The 27,892-nt window shown below is 39.2% G+C and overlaps 2 protein-coding genes across 6 annotated transcripts; one reads left to right on the top strand and one right to left on the bottom strand.

The window, feature by feature from the left end:
• Positions 1-1,630: 1,630 nt before the first annotated feature.
• On the top strand, positions 1,631-9,270 carry tmem184c (transmembrane protein 184C). 5 transcript variants are annotated; one of them, XM_061680028.1, is made up of 10 exons: positions 1,631-2,059; positions 2,686-2,816; positions 3,258-3,294; positions 4,289-4,494; positions 6,068-6,142; positions 6,210-6,303; positions 6,379-6,491; positions 6,590-6,689; positions 7,144-7,315; positions 7,976-9,270. In XM_061680028.1, exons 1-10 carry the CDS (start codon positions 1,943-1,945, stop codon positions 8,251-8,253), a joined length of 1,323 nt encoding a protein of 440 aa, XP_061536012.1. In that variant the 5' UTR covers positions 1,631-1,942; the 3' UTR covers positions 8,254-9,270. The 5 variants fall into 5 exon arrangements, with proteins under 5 accessions (XP_061536012.1, XP_061536015.1, XP_061536013.1 ...); XM_061680031.1 differs by lacking the exon at positions 1,631-2,059 and adding an exon at positions 3,052-3,169 and having other exon boundaries at positions 2,730-2,816; positions 4,339-4,494; XM_061680029.1 differs by lacking the exons at positions 1,631-2,059; positions 2,686-2,816 and adding an exon at positions 2,826-3,148.
• Positions 8,937-27,892, bottom strand: prmt9 (protein arginine methyltransferase 9). The gene is made up of 14 exons (XM_061680027.1): positions 27,635-27,892; positions 26,230-26,433; positions 24,244-24,392; positions 21,696-21,932; positions 21,433-21,600; positions 20,975-21,077; positions 20,530-20,639; positions 19,013-19,205; positions 15,608-15,791; positions 12,799-13,154; positions 11,394-11,716; positions 10,593-10,746; positions 10,353-10,475; positions 8,937-9,658 (listed from the first exon to the last, which is right to left on the bottom strand). Exons 2-14 carry the CDS (start codon positions 26,428-26,430, stop codon positions 9,437-9,439), a joined length of 2,523 nt encoding a protein of 840 aa, XP_061536011.1. The 5' UTR covers positions 26,431-26,433; positions 27,635-27,892; the 3' UTR covers positions 8,937-9,436.

Genomic DNA, 27,892 nt, shown 5'->3' with positions numbered 1-27,892 from the left:
AAATTCAAACATTCATGAACAATCTGTCTGGAAACAACGACGGTGGGTGCGACGGGGAGGAAAAGTTCTGCCACTCGTGCAGACGAACATGCAGTAAGAACCTCGAAAGTCGTACAATTTGTAATTTGATGACATTTTTGGTGGAAAATATGCTACGAAAGTTTGACGGCAGAGTGGAAAAGATGTTAAAAAAGCACTATGCAAGATAGCAGGATTTTCACTTTGCCGCAATGGGTGAGTGGTTTTACTTTATTTTAGTTTATTTAGTCATATGATACAATGGAGTACTTATTTTTATTCGTCTGGTTTCGCAAGCAGCGATGTCAAAGTATTACGTAAAAGAAAGTCAAAGTTTTTACATCAAGTACTACCTAAAAAAATACATACCGTAGCTCTTCAAGTACCAGCATAATGACCAAAATTAAAATACAGGAACGATTTTTTTCTAAATATTTAACATTACTGTAAGCCACTGTACATGATGCAATTTGAACATAAGCACACCACTAAAATATAGGAAAATAAGAACACATTTACTGAAATAAAAATTTTATTGAAATATATTGCACATAAGAGTTAAACTAAAAATTAATCCATCCATCTGCTATCTCACTCGTACTCATTAGGATTGCGGTAAATAACAGTAAATGTTCAAAAATAAACAGTTTTTAAAGATTACATGCAAATGTATTGAACTTAAAAGTTAAATACAACCGAACTGTAGTGGTACATACCACAATTTGAAAATCACTAACTTAAAACATTGCCTGTGCGGTAATTGAAACATTTTATGACAGACACAGTTTGAAAAGATTAAAATTTTTTTTAGTCCCATTATTTCTGATGGGGGAAAAAAATTTTGGATGCTGTATTTAGTTCAGTTAAACTATGAAGACAAATCTCATCACAAATATATTTTAAGATGGTTTGGAAAGGTTTTATTCAGATAACTACAACTTTACTCTGTAACTTTACTCATGCAAGGATTACAGCGCCACAAATTTATTTTTCTTAAAAGTATGATTCCCCCCCCCCCCCCCCCATAAAATTACAATTTAATGTGCGTAGAATGGAGTATTAAGAATTTAGAAAATGTGGACTTTGTTCTCATAATTCTGTGATTTTGCTCTTGCATTGCTTGGAATAGTACACCTTTATCGTCATACAATAAGTATACTTTCGTAAACGTTTTGGATACTTTATTTAAGTTAAGATTTAATGAAAAATCTCATTGGAAAGCAGATCCTTGCGTTATCAACAACTTGCAAATCTGCACCTAACAGTTAATTAACAAAAAAAAAAAAAATAAATAAAAAAAAGCTTGTGGTTATAAAGTACACAGGACCACATGATAGTTTTTTAATGTTTACTTCAAATACTGCATTTGCATTTCCAAACCAAAAGCAACTAACAACTAATCTTTCAGTACTGTATAGCAATTGTTGTTGAACATCGCCATCTGGTGGACAACATGCGTCACGACTACCAACTATCATATTTAAAAAAAAATAACACGTGAAAGCGCATTTATACCCACCCCCTGTAAAATCTTCACTGATTGGCCTAAAAGGAACAATGCCACAAATCACACTTTAGCTTGTAGGCGGTGCTAAACCCGGAAAAAGGAAGTAGCCGACCGAGTGAAGGAAGTATTTTGGAAACTTTGGGTCTTACCACCAATGAAAACGACTTTAGCTAATTTGAATTGCCGAAAACTGGGACAATTTGGCTATACTGCGTATAAGTGTAGTGTTTTAACAATGCGCTAGAGATTATGAGGCTTTGAATGCGGCCACGTACGTCGTTTGTTTACATGGCGAAACAACTGGCGAGCTAACACTAGCCTAGCCACTCGGCTCGGGGAAATTGGAGTCACATGAGCTGACAATGAACATGGCTTGTTAACAACAGCGACGACTTTTACTCACTTCTTGATGTCACAATGCCTTGTTCGTGCGGTAACTGGAGAAGATGGATTCGGCCTCTGGTGGTCCTGTTGTATATTCTATTGTTGCTCGTTGTCCTGCCGCTGTGCGTGTGGGAACTTCAGAAGTCGGAGGTAAACAAAAGTAACAAAGCTTGTCGTTTTCGTAATTTATACAATATTGGTATTGGACAAAACCATAGTTGTTTGGAGTATTAATGACAAATATCTTGTTTTCACCCCGTAAAAACAGCATTTTAAAGGGAAAACATGTCATTTTTTACATTTTTATTTGAACTCTATCATTATATGTCACTTGTTCTAAATATATAATTTATTTTTGATTATTATTTATTATATATATATAATATTAGTTTTGGGCAAAATGGCATTTTTGTACAACCACCCCCACCACCCTCATGATTATTCTAAATAGTATTGACTATCTTATTTTTACCACATTTTCAGGGTCTTTTAAAGTGGCATGTTGGTACTGGGTACTGTTTTAGCAGTTCACTAGTGAGCTGTATATATTTATCTCTGCTCTCAGGCGAATTTCAATCAAAGATGCAAAAAAAGACACACTAACTGCCTTTAAATCCACCTTTGAGCATTACCATAACATGGATAATTTCAGTATCAGGGAACTTTGTGGCTTTAAGAGCAATATTGTCCCCAACAGTAATATGGTGGCCATTTGTTTACCACGTAAGACTTCATCTAAAGTTTTTTTTTGTTTTGTTCTTTTCTTTTCATGACAGGTTGGCACTCATAACAAGGCATGGTTCATAGCTGGGATATTTGTCTTCATGACCATACCCATATCACTATGGGGCATCCTGCAGCATCTGGTTCACTACACTCAGCCTGAGCTTCAGAAACCTATCATCAGGTAAAGAAGCATTTCAATATTCCATCCATCCATTTTTTGAGCCTCTTATTCTCACAAGGGTCGCGGGAGTGCTGGAGCCTGTCCCAGCCATCATCGGGCAGGAGGCGGGGTACACCCTGAACTGGTTGCCAGCCAATCGCAGGGCACATACAAACAAACAACCATTCGCACTCACATTCACACCTACGGGGAATTTAGAGTCTCCAATTAATGCATGTTTTTTGGGATGTGGGAGGAAACCCTAGTGCCCGGAGAAAACCCACACAGGCACGGGAAGAACATGCAAACTCCAGACAGGAGGGGCCGGGGATTGAACGCCGGTCCTCAGAACTGTGAGGCAGACGCTCTAACCAGTCCGTCACCGTGCCGCCATTTCAATATTGTCCTGGAAAATCTTGTTTTTATTATTTAGCAACTTTTATTTTTCTGTTTTCTTTCTAGAATATTGTGGATGGTGCCAATCTACAGTTTGGACAGTGTGAGTTTTTTTTTTTTTCCCCCATAATCATGAAACCTTTATTACTGTCTTTGTTACAGTACATGTGCCATATTAGTAGCAGTTAAAGCATTCTATCATAATAAAACAGTCGTCTAACCTGAATGACGCATAAGGAGCCATGTAATGACATTGTTGATGTCACACAAGTGTACAATGAAATCAACCACTACGGTAATGTAAAATGTTAAAGCGTAGCACTCAGACAGCACGCTAACTTTAACTAACTGGCACTATTCGGTAGCTAGCCATAGTGTATGATGCTAATTTGTGAAAATGATGAAAAAAAAATAAGACAAATAAAATTCAAATGCACAACACCGGTCACACAAGATTCAAAATCTAAAACCTGTTGGTTAATACTGGCTGATATAACTGAGAATGGGAACAAAAACAAGAAAATGGGGACATACAGTGGATATAAGTGGTGGTGATATAAGAAGAAATGGTGGCAAGTTTGTGCTGACTTCCATTTAAGATGAGTTTGAATGTGATTGGTTAATTCTGAACTCAGTCACATCCCCAGTTATTAAAGGGCGTGCACACTTTTGCAACCACATTCTTAGTTTATTTTTACTTTGTGCAGGGAACTTTTTCTTTTCAATGAAGTTGTACAGGTTATAGGTTAATGGTTGAAAAAGTTTTGAAATGATTTGGTCTAATTTTTTTATTTGTATCACAAAAATCTGACATTTTAACTGGGGTGTGTAGACTTTTCATCGCCACTGTATTATGGAAAATCTACTTTGGCTTGTGTTCAAATAGTTGGGTCTCTTGAGTGTCTGACCACCCATCAAGTGTGAAACTACACAACAAAATGATTTCCCTGGATGCGTCTGTGAGTGCGCTGTTCTTAAATTGTGACATCACAGGTAGACTGATTTGCATAACACTAACTCCACAAACACGTGTCTCCATCCATGACATCCCGGGGGTTTTTTCTCTTTAAAAAAAATAAATAAATAAAATCTTGCAGTGGATTGCCCTGAAATATCCCCACATCGCCATTTACGTGGACACGTGCAGGGAGTGCTACGAGGCCTACGTGATCTACAACTTCATGACTTTCCTTCTCAACTACCTGGAGAACCAGTACCCCAGCCTGGTCATGATGCTGGAGGTCCAGGAGCAGCAGAAACACCTCCCACCCCTCTGCTGCTGCCCACCGTGGCCCATGGGAGAGTGAGTGTACTTTGTGTTGGCCAACATTTCCCTTAGAACGATATTACTTCTCCACTGAGTTCTGGGTTGCAGCTTCATGTAGCGTACATCTCAAATTTGATATTGTGATATTTTGCAGTGATTTTATTTTTTCCACATTGTCTGTTACTGCAGAGCAATAAGTGCAAGGCAGGACGAAAGGGTGGATAAAGGACAGAAAATGTCCAAGGTTTGGGATATTTTCACTCTTCATATAAGAAGCTGATTTTCAATGTGCCTATTGCAAAGCACAACAGCACTTTTATGCTGTAGTAAATATTGTTAGCTAATTTAATATAGCCTACCACCGCTAGATAGAATAAATTGTAATCCCGCCGCTCCTGGTCAAGGATAGACAGCTGCCGATGTACTTTGTCGCTTTATTAAAACATTTTACAAAATAAACATAAGCACATATTCACACGCGACCTGCTGTTTGCCACAACTGATACCGAATCACTCATGAAAGAGTGGCTAACTGATAGCCAGTTAGCAGCCAGCCAATGCTACACTTTCATTCGTTGACTCCGATGTCACTCACACAACTGTCCAGACCCCACCTTTTAAAGTTACACACATTCAGTCACAGGCATAAATACCGTACTTTAAAACGTAACGATGGTGACCACAAGTGGACAAAAAAAAATATGAGCACCTCACGTGCAATTTGTAATGGTATTACGCATAAAGCGTTAAAAGTTATATAAATAATAAAATAAATAAATGGTCGCTACTTCACAGATTTCGTATCTCGCCAGTTGGTGTGGAACGTTAAGCCCTGTGAAAAACAAGATTACTATATGCCAGGGGTATTCAAGTAAAATTTAAACAGCTCTATTTCTCGAAAATGTCTTGATCATATCTTTTTATCAATACTCAGAGGCACATATAGTTTATTCTCGATGAAAAATTACAATGATTACAGCATTTTACTGAGTCACTTAGTCGTAGAAGTGCTATTCTTCATTTAGAGTATGTCTGCATGACTGTATTTTACTGCCTCCTTGTGGTCAAGATGGGCACACCAGAAGGTGCCCCACAATTAATCAGATTGCAGCATTAAATAATTATACGCAAACTGTTTTTTTTTACATTCTATTTAATTGTTCTTACTCTCTTTTTATAAAGTACAATATTATAGTGATATTTTTCCTAACTAAAAACATGCAAAAAAATGTGCTTTTTTGGTGGGGGGGGCTGGAATGGATTAATGGCATTTCCATTCATTTCAATGGGGAACGATGATTTGAGATATACGTTTTGAGTTACGACCGTGGTCACGGAACAAATTTAGTTCATATCCCAAGGCACCACTGCATAATATTTAATACATAGAGGTAGACAGTATTGCAGTCATCAACCTGCCATGTTGTGCTGCCGCCCAGCGATGTAATTGATGCACAGCGTTTATTTGAGTGCAGGCGAACCATTTTGAGGAAATAGCTCGTTTCCTTTGTGTATACTATTTTGTCCAATAAGCATTAGAGGAGGCCGTAATTGTTGCATGCACTGCGAACAGACACTTTAAATTGAGTGAGATGTGTTTCCTCCAAAGGGTTTTGCTATTAAGGTGCAAGCTGGGAGTGCTGCAGTACACAGTGGTTCGACCAGTCACAACAGTCATCGCTCTGTAAGTCACCCGTCATACATATTTTTAATATATTGTTTGTTTTGACGCTTCTTTTTCTGCTTCGTAGCATCTGTCAGCTGTGCAAAGTGTACGACGAAGGCAACTTCAGCTCCACCAATGCTTGGACCTACCTGGTTATTGTCAACAACATGTCACAGCTGGTACTTTGAATTCCCCATTTGTATCATTTATATCATATCGTTTGGATCTAATGTTAATGTCTTGTGTCTGTCTAGTTTGCCATGTACTGCCTGGTGCTGTTCTACAGGGCTCTGCGAGAGGAGCTGAGTCCCATCAAGCCGGTGGGCAAGTTCCTGTGTGTCAAAATGGTGGTGTTCGTCTCATTTTGGTAAACATGGCCAAGTGTTATTCGACTTAACATCATTTCATCATTTTTTGGGGGGTGGGGGGAGTTGTCGCAACTCAGCGTTGTTGCTTGTTTTGCAGGCAAGCGGTGCTCATCGCCTTGCTGGTGAAGGTAGGCATCATCTCAGAGAAACGCACATGGGACTGGCAAAGCGTGGAGGCCGTAGCCACCGGACTACAGGTGATCAAATCAAGCGCACACATTCATGAAATTCACAGCCCTTTAGTAGTCACTTAGCATCTTTTTATTAGTTAGTCAGCTTGTTCGTTGCTTTTGTTGGTTATTCAGCTTAACAGTTCACTTGCGCGTTGATCGTTATCTTATTGTTTGTTGAAGTTAAGGCCTGGTACACACACAAGGATTTTTAAAATCTTAAAAGATTATTTTTAATTTGCTACAGACCCCACTCGAAGCTAAAAATAATCAGGCGTTTAAAAGTTTTGGTCATACTGTCTGTGGTGTGGTCATACTGTGGTCATACTGTCTGTGGTGTGCCATCTCCACGGAACACCACCACAGGTATAAATAAAGATTCAGTTCCACTACCGATCTCGTTCGCCAAAACCGAAATCTCACGTGACGAAACGTGACCTCGCATCTGTCATGATTGTTTGTCTCCCGCCGGCCGACTCAGGACTTTGTGATCTGTGTGGAGATGTTCCTGGCGGCCATTGCTCATCACGTGAGCTTCACTTACAAGCCTTACATCCAGGAGGCCGAGGAGGGATCCTGTTTTGACTCCTTCATGGCCATGTGGGACGTCTCCGACGTCAGGGCCGACATCTCGGAGCAAGTCCGCAACGTTGGTCAGTGACCACACATTTACTTCAAGATTTACGTACTATAAGTGGAACCTTGAACGTACAACACAATTGGAATCGGTGGGCTACAGATAAATAAATAAACTGCCAACAGATACCACCAAAAACTCCTCACCTCTCTTCAGCATAATTCCTTGGCACCAACAAACCACAAGATGGCGTCAAAGTACTACTACGAGTTAGTTTACGTCTTGTATAGTCGGTTAGTTGGCCGCTGGTCAAATTGATGGTTAGTCACTTAGTGTTTGTTATTAGTTAACTTGGCCATTAGTTTGTCAAAGGTCAGTTTAATTGATTCCAGGTTATTCAGTGTAACAAAAAGTCAAAGAGCAACAAGTACAGAGTTAATCCTTTGAAGCTTGCTGTTTAAATTCAAGGAGTCAAACGGGTATTCAGCTTTACAGATGCCACTCTCTATACTGTCTAAAAGCTGTCTTTTATTGCTGTACTTTTTAAATGTCTTTTGCTGTTTTTTTTTTAACTTTTTAATCATGTAAATCACATTGAGTTACCTTGTGTATGAAATGCGCTATATAAATAAAGCTGCCTTGCCTATGCAAAAGCCTATCAGTTGGAAAACAAATTGTACTCACATTTTAGTTTTTTGTATTATTCTTATATATATTTTTTTGTCTTATTTGACAGGCCGAACAGTGCTGGGTCGACCCCGGAAGCCGTACTTTGGCGAAGCGCAGAGCTCCGGCGAGCGCTCCGGCCTCCTCGCATCACCGGGCTCCCAGGACGCCGTTGGCGAGGCGGCATCCGATCCGCCGTCGCCTGGGGGTCGCTACCAGGGCATGGGACAGACACCCCGCTCCTTGTCGGCCCCCGCCGGCCTGGGCCAAGGACAAGAAGTCAGAACTGACGCAAGTGGCGGGGTGGACGACGAAGCGGCCCAAGCAGATCTGATCGTGGTCACTTAGTGTAATTGCTAATGAATGGGCGGGACCTAGTGACTTTGCTAACTGTGGCACACCAATCAATAACGTGACAGCTGCAAGACTGTTCAGTGAGGAAATGACACCTAACTCCGTTTTATGTTGGATCATAAACCTGACAACTCTCATGAATAGGATTTAAAGTAACATTTTAAAGCTAGAGGGGCTTTGCCATTTAACCTCATTTGTTAATTATTGGCAGGGAGCTGCACGTCAAATAAATTACCCCTTGGTTTTTGTGTCTCATGTACTAAGGAGTATTTTAGGGCCAAACTGAAAAGACTAATAATTACACTGAAAATGAAGACAATGTTATGAGAAGAAAGTTGCATTTTGTAATTTAAAAAAACAAAAAAAATAAATCAGTTTCTCTCTTTGTTGGAGAAATTAAAGAATTATATTATCCAAGTAGAAAAGTCACGTTAAAACAATTTTAAAATTGTGGCGCAACTCGGTCCCCCGTGCCCCACGAACAGCTGGGGAAAACGTTTTTTTTCGAGGGGAAATTAGCAAAATACATTTGAGAAACTCGTCACAATTTAACAAAAAATAAAATTCCATGTAGAAAAGGTATTTTGAAAGTGAAAAAAATCCAGAAAGAGGCAGTATTTTCTTTTCTTAGTTTTAGAGAAAAAAATACTTTTTTCTGTTAAAAATTTTGACTTTTCTTAGAAAAATGCAACATTTTCAGTGAAAAGGACTTTCCTTGGAAAATACAACTTTCTAAAAAAGCAATTTCTTTTTTCATTTAGGACTGTTCTTGTAAGGTTGTTTTTCTTAATATATGAAAATGTACATTTTCTTTACCAATGTTTTCCCCTTAAATAATAATTTAAAAATAATAAAAATGCTGTACTTTTTAGACAAAAATACAACTTTGTTCTCATAAGATGGACTGTTTGAAAAAAATTACAAGTCCACCCTCCTTTCAGTGTGGGCCTAATATACCATTCTAATGCCTTCCACATCTTTATTTTTTCCAATAAAACTGACAACATCAGAACAAATGATGGTTTTGTTTATAATTACTATTATTTCTCTCTTGCATTTATTGATAAAATGCGGCTTTTTGTTGCAAGTTTTAGACAAGGGCGTAACAAAAGACCTTATGGCACGGTTTAAAACCATTCATGCTACAAATTTATAACTAGTCCACACTGTTCCAACATCACCCGTCTCTTCGCACCTCTATGGAGATGCTGCTGTTGTGGAGCTTGACGGCCAGCCGGACCCACTCTCCGGCCGTCACCTCCAGGGGGCGCTGCAGGACCACGGCGGCCTGCTTCCAGTGCGAGTTCGGGGCCAGTGTGCTGACGCGAATGTTCTCATCCAGGTGGATGTCGTACCAGAAGGGTACCGCTGTGATTCTGCCTGACAACGTCGTCTGGACCTAAGAAGAGTGGTCATATTGGCAAAGTTTTTGTAAACAAAAACACTGATTTGGATTTTCTTCAACTGGACTCCATCATTTTATCTCATACTATTGCTAATTATATTCTGGTAGGTTTCTAGCTATCCATCCTGTTTTTGTCCACATTCATGTTACTTAATAGGAGGCTCTATTGACCAAACTTTTGGAAACAAAATGTTTGATTTAGATATGTGGCTGGAGTTCATTCTTGTAGTATATTATTTTTTACCAATTCAATTGTTCTATGCTATTGCAAAGTTTCTAGTGCCCCTTTTTGTTCCCGTTAAACCCTGACTGCTACGTTAGCATCTTGCTGCAAACTGGCTAGCAAGCTGCCAACTTTTTTTTGTTTTTTTTTTTTAAATAAAAAAAATAATTATATATATATATATTATATACTTATATATATATTATATATATATTTTTTTTTGTGAAGTTGAATTTTTCCCCCTCAGATTTTCTGTTCCTAATTTGGTATTTCCTCTTTTTATTTCCATTACACTTTTACACATTACACTAACTGCTCGCGAGTAAGCTGCTGACTCTTTTTCCCTAAATTATATTTTTCAGAGTAGATTTTGTTGTTGTTGTTTCTATACTACCTTTTGTTCCACGCATAGATTTGAAAGACAATATTTTCGAGAACCTCGTCAAGCTCCAGAACAGAACCTACCTGGACCTCCCTGTTGTCGTAGTTAGCGTTAGCGTCCATGAGGTCCAGAACGAAGAGCTGGACCGGCTTGCTGAGGTGTCGACATGCCAACGTGGAGAAGTCCAGGAACACGTGGACCGGAACCTGAAACACAAATTAATTTATTGATTGATGAGATTGTACAGAGTTGAGTACAAATGCTACAGAAAATGGATGACGTTTATTTGAGGGTGGGGTTTTATGGCAAATACGAGTACTTACAGTGAACTGGTTGATGAAAGGCGCAATGTTGAAATCGAGCGTGGCCTCGCGGCCTTGGACGGCACTCTCCAGCAGCAGCGTGTCCGACTCCACCAACAAGCCGAGCACCACCATTTTGTGCGGGAAGACGCGACCGCCGTGCTCCAGCAGACATCTTAGGAAGGCCAAAATGGGAACGTCCAGAAAGGTTGGAAAATATGGAAATTCAACCAAAAATATGCCTGTTTGATATTCTATAACACTGGTTCTCAAAGTGTGGTACGCGGGCTCCCTCTCGTGGTATGCGTCGAATCTCCAAATTATCCATACAGTGGCTTAAACCTTTTTCCCCCCCCCCCCATCAACTACAGTACATTTGCTCAGTAGAATCCAGTTATACTTAGAAAACTTTAAGTAAATTTGCATTTCATCTCTTAGAACAGTTTGATTCCAAACATTCTGCAACTTAGTTCCAATTTGGTAGATTTAAGTGCAGGGGTAATGTTCAAACTGCATAGTGTTTCAGTTGCTTAGAATATTTTGGAATTAGGAAGAAAACACCTGCCTGGTTTTAGACCAACACTTAGGCCTTCTATGCTACTGTATTTTCATTGGTCATGACAGTGGTACTCCGTGAAAAAGGTTTGAGAAACACTGTTCTGTAGCATATGTATGCAATAAGTATAATGAAAATAAAAAAAATTAGATGGTGTTTTTCATAATTCCTCGCGTTTCATTAAAGGCTGGCGATGAAGTTTCGCGATCGGAAGGCAATCGAGTAGCTCATCTCTCAGCATGCACTGCATGACTGAGTTGCCTCACCTGGCCAGAGACGCCTTCTCCATCAGCTTCTGCCTGACGAGTCCGCACGTCTCCACGCAGTCCAGGAAGATGGCGCTCCACAGTTTCTCCCGCGAGGGCCTCTGCAGCACCCCTTGCTCGTCCTCGCTGTGGTTGAGCCAGAACGCCAAGCTCCCCTCCGGTACGCCGTTGGCGTGCGCCATGCGTTGGAGCGCTTCCTGTTGCTTGCTCTTCTCCACCGAGCTGTAGGCCTTCACCCCGCCGTAGCTGGCGGCGATGAGAGAGAGCAGGGAGAAGCCCTCCGACACATCCAGAACGTACAGAGGGTCCACGGGGAAGGGTTCCTACACATTGGAAATGACAACAGTGCATATGTTTTCATAATTACCAGACTTTTCACTTATAATTTTATATATAAATCTAATAATTTGTGACATTTTAGTTAATAGCTGTCTACATTAAAGAATTAATTCCTAGTGTAGGTCAGTTCTATTTAACTTATAATTTCAATACATTTGCATTGAATCTTTTAGAACTATTGGAATTTTCAAATGTATATAGATCCAATTTGTATTTTGCTTTTACGTCCAAGACATTTTAATTGAATCAAGTACTTTATTTTGTTCTATTTTCCTATATTCATGTTCAAACTGTTACAATGGCTTACAATGATATGAAATATACTTTTTAAGAATGAAACACTTTTGAGTACCACTTGGGACTACTATTCTACGATATTTTAATTTTGGTCATGCTCGTGGTACTTGGAGAGTATTATTTTAGTCGGTAGTTGGTGTAGAACGTTTGACATCCACTGATTTAAATCATCCAATCATGGTTTTTTTTTTTTTTTTTTAAATAGTTTTCATTGTTCTTTAAATACTGTATGCCATTTTTTAGTCGGTAGTTGGTGTAGAACGTTTGACATCCACTGATTTAAATCATCCAATCATGTTTTTTTTTTTTTTTTTTAAATAGTTTTCATTGTTCTTTAAATACTGTATGCCATTTTGCCCCCACCCAATAATCCTAACAGCAATTAAACATAACTACCATGTGTATCTCTAAATGCCAAAGGGATTTATATTTAAATGAAAAGGTTGCCTGTTTTTTTAAAAAAACATTTAACTTCAATAAGCCTGCCGCTATCAAATATTTTTTAGAATAGAGCATTATACCAGTTATCCCATCGATGATCGAGTGATCGTTGATCGAAAAAGTTGATTTAGAATTATTAAATAATGATGTGGGGAATGTGTTGTGCAGGTATTATTTTTGTCCACTTAGGGCCACCATCCTCACGTTTTACTGTAGTATCTGTAACGTTGTGTGTGTGAGTGTGGCTTTAAAAGTTCTTCAAATAATCGTTGCAGCCCTAAGCGTTACAATAACAAATTCCTTCAATTTCTAAAATCAAATTACATACTTTCGTCGGCACTCCGGCAGGGTCCTCCAGGATTCGGGAGTCGGCCTTCAACTGGCTAATGAGTTTGGACAAGGCGGCGGCAAAACTCCGATGGTAGTCCGAGTTATTCAAGAGCGCCATTTCCGAGCACTCCAGTACGCAGACGTCTGGGCGTCGGCGCGTTTGGAGCGACGCCAGGGCGCTGCACAACTCCGCTTCCGGGTTGGGAAGGAAGCCGCTGGAGTCGCGAGGGTCCGGTCGTGCGCCAAGACCGATCTCCCGGCCGGCTCGCAGCACGGCGACGCTGCACAGCCTCAGGTAGGCATCCCGGCAGGACACTTCCACGATCAGCTCGTCGCCGCCTTTTAGGAGAAAACCTGATGGGGGTAAAAAAAACAATTCACATAAAACCATTATTTTTCATCTTTAATATGATGCAAATATAATCTGTGATACAATTATGTTTATAGTTCTGTACTTGTTAAATTAAAAAAAAATATATTAGATATGATTAACACTATTATTATTAACTAATATTATCATGACTGCAAATCAGAACTCTTCATAATTCCCTCCACCTTGACTGAGGGCCCAGTTCCAAATGAAAATAAATAAATAAATAAAACATTTTAAAAAGCCCCAAAGTATGATGCTGCCATCACCATGCGTCACTGTAGGTGTGGTCTTTGGGTGATGAGCAGTGTTTAAAAATAAAATAATAAAATAATTAGAATTAATAAAAATAAAATAACTCAGCTAAATCTCCCGTACTTCAAAAATACGTCAAATTCTGTACAGTTTATACTATACACTCAGTACCAACGTGGCCAGTTTAAATAGTACGTGATTACTCGACGAAATATCTATAGGATAATCGATTCTAAAACGATTAGATCGTGACAGCCCTAGTTTGTTTGCTTGTCTTGCACTAAACATAACCTTTTGGAATTACAGCCAAAACGTTCAACCTTGGTTTCATCGGACCATGACAAAATCTACCAAACGTGGGGAAATGTGTTATGGTGGTGGATATATCCACTATATAGTTATATTTTCAAAAGTAAATATATTATCATCATCATAATACGAGGATAACAAACTTAATATTATAATTATGTCACTGTAACAAACATCAAAATACTGCAAAAGTTGAACGATGAAAAGTATAATAATAATAATAAAAAGTTTAGCATTTTTTAGCCATCATGCTAAAGTGTTGACTGAGGCATTGTGATGATAGAATTGTAAATTAAATGGAATCGGAGATCAGGACAAGTGGGAGCGGAAGGAGAGCAATGAGATTCAGAGTGAAGCGACGTGAAATGAAGAAGGGGCGGCGTGAGGCCCCTTCTTCCTTCAGGAATAACATCTGTTCACGTCTTCATGTCAAGACGGGAGCGATGTGCATATTTCATGATCGTTAAAGACTGTCACAGCTGATCACAGCGCACAAATAACAGCGGACGGAATGAAGCGCATGGAGTTGATGGACGTGAATGTCGACGGATTCTCATGACGACGAAGACACGTCGTCATGAGAACGTCGGCTGCCGTCTGGCGGGTGACGCGCTGCAAGTCTGACTATTAGCAAAATGACCGCACTCTGTTAAATGCGAGGAAAAAGTGCTCCCTTCTGATTGCGTGTAGAAATGTTTGATTAAATGGAATCCATCCATCCATCCATCCATCCATCCATCCATTCATTTTCTGAGCCGCTTCTCCTCACTAGGGTCGCGGGCGTGCTGGAGCCTATCCCAGCTATGATCGGGCAGGAGGCGGGGTACACCCTGAACTGGTTGCCAGCCAATCGCAGGGCACATACAAACAAACAACCATTTGCACTCACATTCACATTTCGGGTAATTTAGAGTTGTCAATTAACCCCGGTCCTCAGATTGAACCCCGGTCCTCAGAACTGTGAGGCAGACGCTCTAACCAGTCGTACAGCGTTCCGCCTTAAATGGAATCATGTCATTATTTACAATTAAAATCAGTCAGTCAGGTTTAAAAATGACCCAATCTGAACTAATGAAAAGCAGAATATATCAAAATGTTATGAGCTTTCTTGTTTTGCTGTTTTATTTTATTTTTATTTTTATTTTTTTTAAATCAGAAAAACCACCAAAAATGTTTAGTTCAGACAACAATTATTACAGTTCCTTATAAAATATTCAGGGCGTGTTTATTTAATCAACTGCAGCGGCTACCAGGCGTCTATTGGGCGCAAAGCCAGAATAAGTGAGAGAGTGCAAATGTATTTTTATTTTCTATATTAAACAACATTTCATTAGATATTCTCAAACTTTAAATAAAATGTGTTTAATCTAATATAAAAAAACACTTAAAATAAATGTACTTAAAATGAAACATAGCTAACAAATTTACATCAACTCAAGTTAAAATCTATTTATCATGACATTAAAAGAAACTTAAATTAAAATGGTCTCGAATACAATTAAAATACGTTTTTTTTAAATTCAGTTAAAATAATAAGTTAAAATGTAATTTGACAAAGTACCAGTAAGTTACCTAAAAATATGTACTTGAAATAAAGTAAACTTAATTACATTTAAATTGAAATGAAAAGGAACTTAAAGTTAAAATGACCTTCAATTAAAATGCACTGAAAATCTAGCTAGAATGAACCTGAAATAAAATGTTGTTCATGAAAAAATTTAGATTGATATTCAAACTAAAATGAACTTAAATTGAAATGAACTGATGTGAGACATCATTTGGCGCAATCCTCTGCCCCTTTGACTTCTTACTTTACCTCAAGGTTATTGGTGTTGTAATTTGGTGCTGTGCAACGAACAAATTCCTGTTTTACCCTTGCTGGTGTGCTCCGGGTAGATGGCTTGCTCCCAGCAGGTGTCCTCATGGGGTCCAGTAGACAAGCTGCTCTCTTCGTCCAGGTGCAGCTGGAACCACAAGGCCAGGGCGTCCAGCTCGCCCTCCCGCACCACCGGCAGGCGCACCCGCTGCACCGGCCTGGAGCTCAGACCCTCCAGCTCCTGAGGAGAACATACAATATTCCGATTTTTGACTTGGCTTTTAAGAAGGTTTTGGAGTGGCCAAGTCAAAGTGAAGATTTGAATCCGATTGAAATGCAGTGGCATGACCTTAAAAAGGCTGTTCATGCTCGAAAACCCTCCGTTTTTGCTGGAAGGAAGAGTGGGCCAAAATATTTCCGTAGAGACGTTAAAGACTCATTGCCGCTTATAGAACACTTGATTTTAGTTGTCGCTGCTGAAGATGGCCCAACCAGTTATTAGGTTTAAGGGAAGCATTACTTTTACCACAACTTTGAATAATTTTTTTCATTAATAAATGAAATCACCAGTTAAAAGCAGCATATTAAGTTCACTTGGGTTATATTTGTCTGATACGTTTACATGTGTTTGATGATCTTAAACATTAAAGTGGGGAAACTGCAAGAATAAAAGAATTTGAGAAGGGGACCAATGCTTTTTCACGGCAATGTACACATATAAAATACATTCATACACATACTTGGTAAAATGTATTCTTTTATTTAGTGTAATATTTAATGCAATTTGTGCAGTTAAAATGTATTGCTTATATTCTACCGATGAAGTAAGCCATGTGTGGTTCTTATTTTCAAAACTAACCGTCACTATTATTTATTCATACTATGTTCTCCCTCGAACAAGTCTGTGATGGGGATAAATAAATAAATTTGGCTTGTCTGTAGTCCAATTGCCCAGCTACACAGCATCTGTGCTTGTCTGCTTGCACGATAAAGTTGTTAATAATAAAGTCTGGTAGGAGCTAATGAACGAAGCAATCCCTGCAGGCCACCGATGATGCAAAATGTTTTGGTTCCAGGAGACCAAAGCGAGTGAATGAATTATGCGTTGGATTATTATTCGTAGTTATTATATCCCCAGCTCAGGGAGAGACAACAAAGCAGCACACAGGGACTTACTAAACATTGTAAGTGTCACTTGTACAACCCCAATTCCAATGAAGTTGGGATGTTGTGTTAGACAAATAAAAACAGAATACAATGATTTGCAAATCATGTTCAACCTATATTTAATTGAATACACTACAAAGACAAGATATTTAATGTTCAAACTGATGAACTATTGTTTCTAGAAAATAATCATTCATTTTGAATTTTATGGCTGCAACACGTTCCCAAAAAGCTGGGACAGGGTCATGTTTACCACTGTGTTACATCACCTTTTATTTTAACAACATTCAATAAAGGTTTGGGAACTGAGGACACTAATTGTTGAAGCTTTGGAGGTGGAAGTTTTTCCCATTCTTGCCTGATGTACAGCTTCAGCTGTTCAACAGTCCGGGGTCTCCGTTGTCCTATTTTACGCTTCATAATGTGCCACACATTTTCAATGGGAGACAGGTCTGGACTTCAGGCAGGCCAGTCTGGTACCCGCACTCTTTTACTACGAAGCCATGTGTTGATATCCTTTACACATTGATGTCGGTTTTTGATGCAGTGCCGCCTGAGGGATCGAAGGTCACGGGCATTCAATGTTGGTTTCCGGCCGTGCCGCTTACATGCAGTGAGTTCTCCAGATTCTCTGAACCTTTTGATTATATTATGGACCGTAGATGATGAAATCCCTAAATTCCTTGCAATTGTACATTGAGGAATATGCCTCAACTTTCTCAGTCTTTTTTGCCAACTGTCCCAGCTTTTTTGGAACGTGTTGCAGCCATAAAATTCTAAGTTAATGATTATTTGCTAAAATCAATAACGTTTATCAGGTTGAACATTAAATACCTTGTCTTTGTAGTGTATTCAATTTAATATAGGTTGAACATGATTTGCAAATCATTGTATTCTGTTTTTATTTATGTTTAACACAATGTGCCAACTTTATTGGAATTGGGGTTGTAAAAGGAAGAAGCGAATTTAGGATCTTGATAGTTTAAAGGATGTCAGGTTCCATCCTGATCAGGTAAATAAATATTTTTTCTATTCTGTACCCACTTTTGATATTTGTTTTAAATAATTTGTCATGTACAGTGGTGCCATGAGATACTTTTAATTCTTTCACGCTCGTAACTGAAAATACACATCTCAAATCATCTTTCCCCACTAATTAATTATATGAATAGAGATGCCATTAATCCATTCCAGCCTCCCAAAAAAACAAATTTTCCTGTTTTTTAATGAGAAACATAACACTGTTATTATACTTATAATGACATAAATACAATTTAAAATAAACAGTTTTTGTCACACACTGTCCTTCCAATTGTGTTGCTCATTCTGGTGTCTTGGCCACCTGGGGGCAGTACAAGAGAGACGCGTGGATACAGTATACTGTACTTGTGGCTCAGCTCCTCTCTCTGCTTCTCAGTACAGCAGCAATATTAGTTGTGTGAGTGAGTATTGTAAAATGGTCTGCACACATGCTGTTAGCACATTAGCATTCAAGTCGCGGAGGCTATGCGGTTGCTTTAAATACACAACGTCTAATTCTCTTTGTTTTATGTGTACGAGCGCTGATTCAGACTAATTTATGAATTTGCTTGGAAAAAAATAACGAATCCCGAATCATAATGTTTGTATATGAATGAAAAGGAATTTAGTATAAAAATATTTCGTCATGTATTTTATTCGGAGTCGGGTCACACGTCTCTGAAGGCACCTCAACATTTGACCAAGATGTCACCAGAGCAATCTTTTTATGAGAAATGGCTTTGGCCTCAGCACAAAAAACTGAGTTTTTCAGCAAATAATGGAGGATAGGTTCCCCCGAAAAAATTTGTGACCAGGTAGGTGAATGCTAGACTGTGAATATGTGGTAGTTCATTGTTCATGACAATGCAAAAAATATTACTTTAAACGTCACCTGTTCAGTTTTATCATGGCAACATTTTGAAAACTGGGATGGATTAATGCATTCTTTTAAGTTATTTTGAGACAAAATGAGATGAATGCAAGATTTTAAAACAAATTATTGGGTATTTTTCTTTTTCTTTGTTAAGGTCCAGTCTTTTTTTTATCCTCTGAAAATGATGTGATTTTTATTTTATTTTTTGGTAACATTAAAAATATTGTCAAGTTGTGGCTTCTTCCTTTTGTAAGAATACTTACCCCCTCATAAAAATCTACATTTATGTTTTAAAAACTACAGACAATCTCTTACACACACACACACACAAAGAAAAAAGAAAAAAAAAAAAAAAGTCTCCTTGGGGATGATCATCGAGAAGTTTTAAAATCTCAGCTCACCTGCACTTGGTTAAAGTCGATGTGGAGTACGGTGAGCGGCTCGGTGAGGGCCGTGTAGCCTCCGGGCAGCCTGCTGAGTCTCTCGGTGGTGTACGGCTCCATGGAGTCATCCGGCTCGGTGCTGCAGCTCACCGGACTGCGCAGCTGCTCGGCCGTCGCCACTGACAGACTGCCCACCTCGGACACACAAAGCCTGAATAAAAAAATTACAAATTTTAAAAAACACACTAATACTAGCTCCTATAACCTTTAAGCCTTGTTGGATTTTACAGCACTTTTTCAGCTTCTTTGTGGCCGTTTTTGGCCACGTACAGAGCGTGTGTAATTTTCAAGCTATACAGCCAGCAGAAGAAAATGTAATGTAATTCATCTTCTGCTTCTTTGCATCCAAATTGTCATTCATTTGTTCCATTAGGCACAGGCTCCCTCTAGTGGTGTAAAAAAAAAAGAAAAGAAAAAAACAACATTGCCGCAGTACAGTTCAGTTGTATTTAACTTTTTAGTATAATACATTTGCAAAAATGTTTTAAGAGTTTTGGAACTTTAATTTAGACATGATTTTAATGTAACTTTTTTTGGGGAATATTTTAATTTAATCATTTCATGTGTGTGTGTTAGTGTGTCATTTGAGCACAGTGTTAATGTTCAAACTGTGCAAAATGTTAGTGGCTTACAATAGCTATAAATATACCGTACCTTTTACAAATAAAACCTGTTTTTGATTAACACATAGCACAATGGTGGTATTTGCAAAGCTTAGTATTTTTTTGCAGTGGTACTGAGTGTAAAACGTTTGAGAACCACTGCAGTAAGTAATTAAATGCCTCTTTTAGAAACTAAGAATATCGCATGGAATTTCTTCCTCGCCCAAAAATTGCTGAATCATGAAATCTATAAATCTACACTTTCGAGCATTAAGTCTAGAATGAAACCCATTTTAATAAAATACTACAATTCAAGCAAGTAAATCATCAGAAATAAAAAATAAAAAAATAATTAAAAAAAATAAAAAGTTTTATTTGCATCAGTTGGCTAAAAATGGCCACGACAGGGCCAAAAGGGACATCCATCCATCCATTTTCTTAGCCGCTTCTCCTCACTAGGGTTGCGGGCGTGCTGGAGCCTATCCCAGCTGTCATCGGGCAGGAGGCGGGGTACACCCTGAACTGGTTGCCAGCCAATCTCAGGGCACATAGAAACAAACAACCATTCGCACTCACAGTCATGCCTACGGGCAATTTAGAGTCTCCAATTAATGCATGTTTTTGGGATGTGGGAGGAAACCGATGTGCCCGGCGAAAACCCACGCAGGCACGGGGAGAACACGCAAACTCCACACAGGCGGTGCCGGGGATTGAACCCGGGTCCTCAGAACTGTGAGGCTGACACTCTAACCAGTCGGCCACCGTGCCGCCGCCAAAAGGGACATTTAATGTGGAAATAAAAAAAATCGAAAAGAAGCGAGGTCAACACAAATGCCCAACATAGTTCAGAGGTTACCAATGTGGTTTGTTTACTTGTTATGCCGACGGATCTCCAGGCACTCCACAGCCATAGCGAATACAGTGGCTCCGGCGGGGATGACCCTACCAGTTGCAGAGGGGTCCCTGGATGCACTCTCCCCACTCTATTTGGAAAATAATACAACAGTTTCTAGGATACATGCAGTATTTCGAACGCAAAACCTTACACCATTACTCACTGTGCAAACTCTTTTGGTCATGAAAGGTTCTCCCCCCCATTTAAGATTTTGTGCGATACTTTTTAATTGAATCATTAAGCACAGTTTTTTTTTCTTGTATTAGGTTGTTACAGTGCCTTACAATAATAATAAATGTAATTTTTAGGAATAAAACCTCAGCCTCATTTTTGAATATTTAGGCAATGGCATGCTACGCCACTGTATTTTTACTGCCACCTACTCTACACTGCTGTTCCTGCCATGACTGCTTTTGTCGTTACCTGTGGAGGCAGTAAGAGGTGGTGCCAGGCATGGATGAGGCTCTCGATGATGCCTTCTCCAAACAAGCCAGCGTCTACCGTCTCCGTCACCACCAGCGACACCCTGATATATCAACAAACGCAAAGTAAATAGAGGATGGCGTGCTAGGATGGCACGTACGAGAGCTACCAAGAGGGAGGGATGGGTGAATGGACATATACAGAAAATGAGTGATAGAGATATAAAGGTATAAAGAGAGGTAGAGAGACAGAGAAAGATAGAAAGAAAGAAAAAGAGAAAGGGAGAGAGAAGAGAGAAAGACAGCAAGACAGCAAGACCTAGAGAGAGAGAAAGAGAGGTAGAGAGATAGCAATAGCTAGATAGCTAATCTTTCCATTTTCTATCTGTTTACCGACATGGAAATTCATCAAATCAAATAGCATAATTTTCCATCCTTGCCTGAGAAGCCTTTGTGTACCTGTGCGGGATGTCCTTTGGCACTTCCATTTCCAGAGACTTCATGTGGAGGATCTTGATGCCTCCATCCATCCCGTTGGCTGCCACCACCTCGCAGGCCAGCTCGTACATGGTCTTGGAAAGCTCGCAGGCGTACACCTCGGCAGCCCCCGCCTTCTTAGCACACATGCTGATAGCGGGGAGAATTTTCCGACATGACATTAACAATAAGCCAAGACAACGTCACACCCGATCACAAAGCGCACACTAGCGACCGTATCTCACCCTAGGATCCCAGTCCCAGTACCTATGTCCAGTACGGTAGTGCAGCCGCCGCGCACCGCCTTCTGGATGGCCTGCTGGTACTTGCGGTTGCGCCCGTGGTCGTTGAGCATGAGGAAGTGCCAGCGCTCCACCAGCCAGTTGGCCACCCGGTAGAAGTTCTCCCTGGCTTCTGGGTAGTCCGGCTTCAGCTTCAGGGCTTTGAAGAAATGTCCTGCCGCTTCATCACGGAAACCCATTCTGAATTGTTTAAAAAGATAATCATAATAATTAACATTTTTATCGACAATAAAACAATCAGGGCGGCACGGTGGCCGACTGGTTAGAGCGTCAGCCTCACAGTTCTGAGGAGCGGGGTTCAATCCCCGGCCCCGCCTATGTGGAGTTTGCATGTTCTCCCCGTGCCTGCGTGGGTTTTCTCCGGGCACTCCGGTTTCCTCCCACATCCCAAAAACATGCACGTTAATTGAACTCTAAATTGCCCGTAGGTGTGAATGTGAGTGCGAATGGTTTTTTGTTTCTATGTGCCCTGCGATTGGCTGGCAACCAGTTCAGGGTGTACCCCGCCTCCTGCCCGATGATAGCTGGGATAGGCTCCAGCACGCCCGCGACCCTAGAGAGGAGAAGCGGCTCAGAAAATGGATGGATGGATGGATAAAACAATCAGCGGCACGGTGGTCAACTGGTTAGAGCGTCTGCCTCAGAGTTCTGAGGACTGGGGTTCAATCCACGGCCCCGCCTGTGTGGAGCTTGCAAGTTCTCCCCGTGCCTGCGTGGGTTTTCTCCAGGCACTCCGGTTTCCTCCCACATCCCAAAAACATGCATGGTAGGTTGATTGAAGACTCTAAATTGGCCGTAGCTGTGAATGTGAGTGCGGATGGTTGTTTGTTTGTATGTGCCCTGCGATTGGCTGGCAACCAGTTCAGGGTGTACCCCGCCTCCTGCCCGATGATAGCTGGGATAGCCCCCAGCACGCCTAGTGAGGAGAAGCAGCTCAGAAAATGGATAGATGGATAACACAATCATTCAATTATTTAATGAGATACATTCCTTTGGAAAATGCATTTTAATTCATAATTTAAAAATAAAACAGCTAAATCAATACAACAAATATAGGCAGGGCCAATGCCATGTACAGCTTTTTGTTACCATGACGACTAAAGTTCGCGCAAGGATCTAAAAAAGTAAGTACAAAAAGAAAAGTACATGTGTGCCTCCAAAAACTCAGTTAAAGCTAGGGTTGTATTTTCATTGGCAGAGGCAGCACTTCTTCACCAAATTGCCAAATGGCACGTCAGTTTAGTGTGCGGACCCGTGCATGTCGCGCATGCAGTGGACACATTGCGGACTCGTCTCCTCTTTGCCATCACAGGTTCTGTACCAGTGTGTGGCGTCATTAAAAATAAAAGGAAGTAGCATTAATCCGTTCCATCTTCCTCAAAAAAACAACAACAATTTGTGTCATGTGCTTTTTTTTTTTAAGGAGGAAAATAATAACATTGTATTTTTTTTTAAAACAACATCACTAATAACATTTAAATAGAATGGAAAGAATTGAAATGTTTGTGCATCATGATTAATTCATTGCGGCTCCTTATGGTGTGTGCGACTTGGGCACTACAATACAGTTATGCAGACATACAAACAGAAGAGTTTCACAACGACTGTGACTCAGTAAGCTACAGTATTATTAGTGTTTTTGTTATGTTTTACAGAAGATAAAGTTGTTAAATTGTCTGTCTGCATGAGTTGTGTTCATATATCAGTTGCTTAAAGCATTTCACACCGCCACATAGATGCTATTCATGAGCCAGTCTATGGCGTTTTGCATTGTTTGTTAGCATGAAGCTAAGCGGACTTAAAGCAAAAGCTATGTGGTTGTTTTAAATACACAAAGTGTAATTCTTTGTTTAACGTTTAGTTTGACAGTAAACTTAAACTAGGAGTGGCATTAATGAGCTTAAAGCCTCTTTTTTTGTAAGAATTGTTCACCATCTGCTAAACTGATGCCTGTGAAGTGAGTTGCGGTGAGTTCACTGCCACCATACAGCGTTTGTAACCCAAATTTTTCATCTCAAGTCAAAGCAAAAAAAAAAAAAAAAAAAAACTCAGCCAAAACTCAGCACTCTTATTTCAAAGCACCACTGTAAAACCTGGGAAAAGACCACAATTTTTCAGGGGGGAAAAACACACCTCGTCATCATAATATATAATACATTATAATATATAATATATATATATATATAATATATATATATATAATATATATTATATATATATAATATATATATAATATATATATATATATAATATATATATATATTATATATATATATATATAATATATATATATATTATATATATATATATATATAATATATATATATATTATATATATATATATATATAATATATATATATAATATATAATAATATAATATATTATATAATACATAATATATAATATAATAATTTTTTTTTTTTTTTTTTTTAACATGCCGGTTAAGTGTCTTAAACTGTTTTGTTGCATGTACATACAGAGACAGAATACCTGAAGAGGTGCTCGCCCATGCTGTTCAGAATGACCTCGTCTGCAGGGAAGAGCTCCAGTGCTTGCTCGTAGCAGCCGAAGAGGTCTTGAATGCGGCCCGCCGAGTCCAGCTCCTCGGCCCATTTAAAGAGCGTGAAGTGGAAGGACTCCTGCAAAAAAACAAAACAAAATGCTGATATTTTGCAGTGTTGACGAAAAGGGTTGCACAGTATGAAACGATACCATCTATTTTTAGTACCAGTACTTCGGCAGATAGTGAACATTTGCTCCAAGAAAGAGGCTAAATGGCCTTCCTTCGAGCTGTTCATTAGTCACGCCTGTATGTATTTGTATGTGGAAAGAACGAAAGCCATACGAACGTGCGGCGGTAGACTGTAGCTTGTTTTATTCAGCCAGCCCCATACAACCACAGTACAGCATCCAAAATGTGCTACAACTCCCAGTTAAAGTTTACTCTTAATCAGACACCTAAAACAAAGAAAATCTAGCATTGTATAGTACATTTCTGTACCATTAATGGTCTAGCAAACCACGTAATTTCTTTCAATGGAAATTTGTGATCTTAATGCTATAGTTAGTGCAGTATAATGCAAAACAGCATGGATGGGCTAACCAAAATTTAAATCAACATTACTGTATTGGATATACAATAGAAAAAAAAGAGAATGGACTAATGTAAAAGAACATACTAATTCAGTGTCTAAACAGCATAAAAGCTCTACTACAGTATGCTATGATTTTTATTGTTAATCCCCAATATGTCTGGAACATACAGAGGGCTGAAGTGCTCAAGGCCCATGGTCTCAAACAAAAAAACAATACAATCCTTTCTTTCTCCATTCATACATACTCTGTTTTAAGAAGTTATGGATGGAAAATAATGACAAATATACAAATATTTCATGTAATATCCCCTACTTAATTATGGAGATAAAGTATCAAACTGTGTTTTACCGTTTCAGTTTTCCTGATTTATTGGGATGTGGCTAAAACGGTGCCTGGTGACGCAGTTGGGCGTACGGCATGAGTTGCCCCTCCGCCACTATATAAAAACTTGGACATCTTCATTCACATCAGTGGTTATCCGGCGCAGATGGGAGTTACTTTATTAACATTATTATTGGGCCAATTTCTACAACTACAGCGTGCTGTTAGCCTGCTATGGCTACACCCCCGAAAACGCAGCTTTCCCTCAATGCAACAATTTATAAAATAGCTCCTTGTCATTATTTCACTTCCCAAGTGTTATGTATTCTGTGATATTCAGGTGACTATTTGTATGTTGGAATGCAAAGCATTGTGGGTCTACAACTAGCAGGAAGTACAGTATGTGTTCAAAAGTCTGCAATGCACCGTGAGCCACTGGTTGAATAACATGTGCTGCCCTATTTAAAAACTCATTCACTGGCAGCCTTCCCAGTTAACATGGATATTTGACTTCTAAAGCCGTTAAAGGCAGTGAATGTGTTTAAATTTTTTTAAAAAAGTAAAAAAAAAACATACTTTCTCAGATACACTGACACAACACCAACCAAGGCGATAATGTAGTGGAGAACCCCGGTGCATGTCCGTCAGCAGAGAGGAGCCCTGGTTAGCTCGCGAGCTAGCTGGTAGCCAGCGTCTCTCGTCGCTGCATGAAAAAGCCCCGTGACAACCTGGTGGGATACATTCCAGCCACCAGAGGCTTTAAGCAGATATATTTTTGTGGATTGTTGCTTATTATAGATATATTTGATTGACCGGTGACAGCTGAGCGGTGCATGGTGTCAGCGTATTCAACATCTGAGAGTGGAAAGAACAGCTTGATTTTCCACAATTTTTAAGTCTTATTTTATATACTTGCTTTTTGTTTTGTTTTTATTTTTTAAATAATTCAAATGTGGCAGGGTTGTTAACAACATTCTTCTGTATGGTGTGTCAAATTTACAAGTGACAACATTGGTGACGACGCATGGATTGTTTATCAGAGCGCTCACACACAATTACCCTGGCAAAGTCCTTGAACTCAGGCGCCAGGTTGAGGACCAGGAGGTAGTGCACAAACGCAGGGCCATAGTCCTGGCTAAAGAGGCACTGCTGGGCGCTTTCCAGGGAGCTGGACACCAATTCGTTCCTGGCTGGGTCCTCTCTGCGCCGCCTGCGGGCTCTTCTGCCACTTTGCTTTGGCCTCGCGCTGGCATTAGGCATCCCCTGTAAACAAATCAAGATGATACAACTATTGATTTTATCGCAAAGCACATTTAGACCAACATTCACACTCAGGATTCACAACTGTGGACAATTTAGAATCTTCAACTAACCTTAATCTAAAACCCATAGAAACACAGAGGAGCACCTGAACCAGGATTGGAACCTGGGAGATCTTGACTGAGAGGCAGATGTCCAAATCACAACTGCAGTGTGCTGCTCATTTCAACATTATTACACGAACTACATTCCTGTCAAATTATGACTCTGTCAAGATTTGCCATTAATCCCATAAAACTCTGATTAGATCAACATAAAGTTAAGATTCCCCCGCCCCTCGTAATATTACAACTTGATTATTTTTATTTTTTTTACATCTTGCAATTAACCTTGTAAAATTATAAATGTACCCCCATAAAATTATTATTATTTTTTTCATATTACTAATTTAGTTTTGGAACTTTTGGTGTCAATCTTGTAATCTTATGATTATATTGTTATAGAATTTAGACATGTTTCTTTTATTATGACTATATTTTCATGTTTGCAATTAACCTCACAAAATTACAATTACATGCCTGTAAGATTTATATTTTTTTCTTCATATTACACTTATTCTTGAAATATTTTTCTGCTAGATTTATATTTTTTCTTCATATTACACTTATCCTTTAAATATTTTTCTGTTAATCCTGATAATATAATTATATTTTCGTAAAGTTACATTATTTTTCTTGCAATACTGTATTATGACTATCTCATATTTGTTTTGTTTTTTGGTATAAATCTCGTAAAATTTCAATTACATCCCTGAAAAATTTACATTTTTTTTACCCCCTCATATTATAACAATTGTTTTAATGTTTTGCATTTAATTCCGTACGATATGCCCGTAAAATTAAGATTTTATTTTCATAGTATCAAAACTATTTTTGTAATATTTTTCATAACGTACAATTCCACTTGCATGCACGTAAAAAGCCGTGGTGCTGTTTTGATTTACTTATCCATTACATTTATTTGTGTGTTTGTGTGTGGTCGGGGTGCACAAAAACTGACATGGACACATTCAGCTATGTTGCAAATTTGGGATTTGTAACTAGTTATGCGTTGAAGAAATAGAAGAGAGGTTTCAATTATGCGTCAGGGACATTTGTTAATCAAAATCAATGCAACTCCCCACGCGTCACGATTTTTGACTTACTGTGATACAGTTTGGATCACAGCCTGATGATCTCTGGAACGAGGTACTTGTTGTCGTTAAAAACACACGATGCAAACGATGCTTTTGGTGACGTTTCGAACACGCTCTCCGTCAAAGTATGTCTTTAATGGTGAGCCTCGTCAAGGCTCTTCTTCTCCAAGGAGGCATCCTGCAGCCGGCTCAAACCAAGCCGAAAGAAACCGCCACTACGTAAGGTTTCCCCCAAATTTGCACTAGCCGCGTTGTTGAGCGGAGCTA

Source organism: Phycodurus eques, chromosome 6 (assembly GCF_024500275.1).
Source record: "Phycodurus eques isolate BA_2022a chromosome 6, UOR_Pequ_1.1, whole genome shotgun sequence".
NCBI lineage: Eukaryota > Metazoa > Chordata > Actinopteri > Syngnathiformes > Syngnathidae > Phycodurus > Phycodurus eques.
This window is presented reverse-complemented; position numbering and strand designations above follow the sequence as displayed.

What these genes read in the sequence shown, in the direction of transcription:
- prmt9 (XM_061680027.1), bottom strand. Translation starts at nt 26,430, where the DNA reads ATGCCTAATGCCAGCGCGAGGCCAAAGCAAAGTGGCAGAAGAGCCCGC. An exon ending in CCAAAGGACATCCCGCACAG is followed by an intron (nt 21,078 to 21,432) that starts GTACACAAAGGC and finishes TTGATATATCAG; the next exon opens with GGTGTCGCTGGTGGTGACGG. An exon ending in CTTTCATCAACCAGTTCACT is followed by an intron (nt 10,476 to 10,592) that starts GTAAGTACTCGT and finishes TTTGTGTTTCAG; the next exon opens with GTTCCGGTCCACGTGTTCCT.
- tmem184c (XM_061680028.1), top strand. Translation starts at nt 1,943, where the DNA reads ATGCCTTGTTCGTGCGGTAACTGGAGAAGATGGATTCGGCCTCTGGTG. An exon ending in GGGAACTTCAGAAGTCGGAG is followed by an intron (nt 2,060 to 2,685) that starts GTAAACAAAAGT and finishes TTTTCATGACAG; the next exon opens with GTTGGCACTCATAACAAGGC. An exon ending in TCAACAACATGTCACAGCTG is followed by an intron (nt 6,304 to 6,378) that starts GTACTTTGAATT and finishes GTGTCTGTCTAG; the next exon opens with TTTGCCATGTACTGCCTGGT.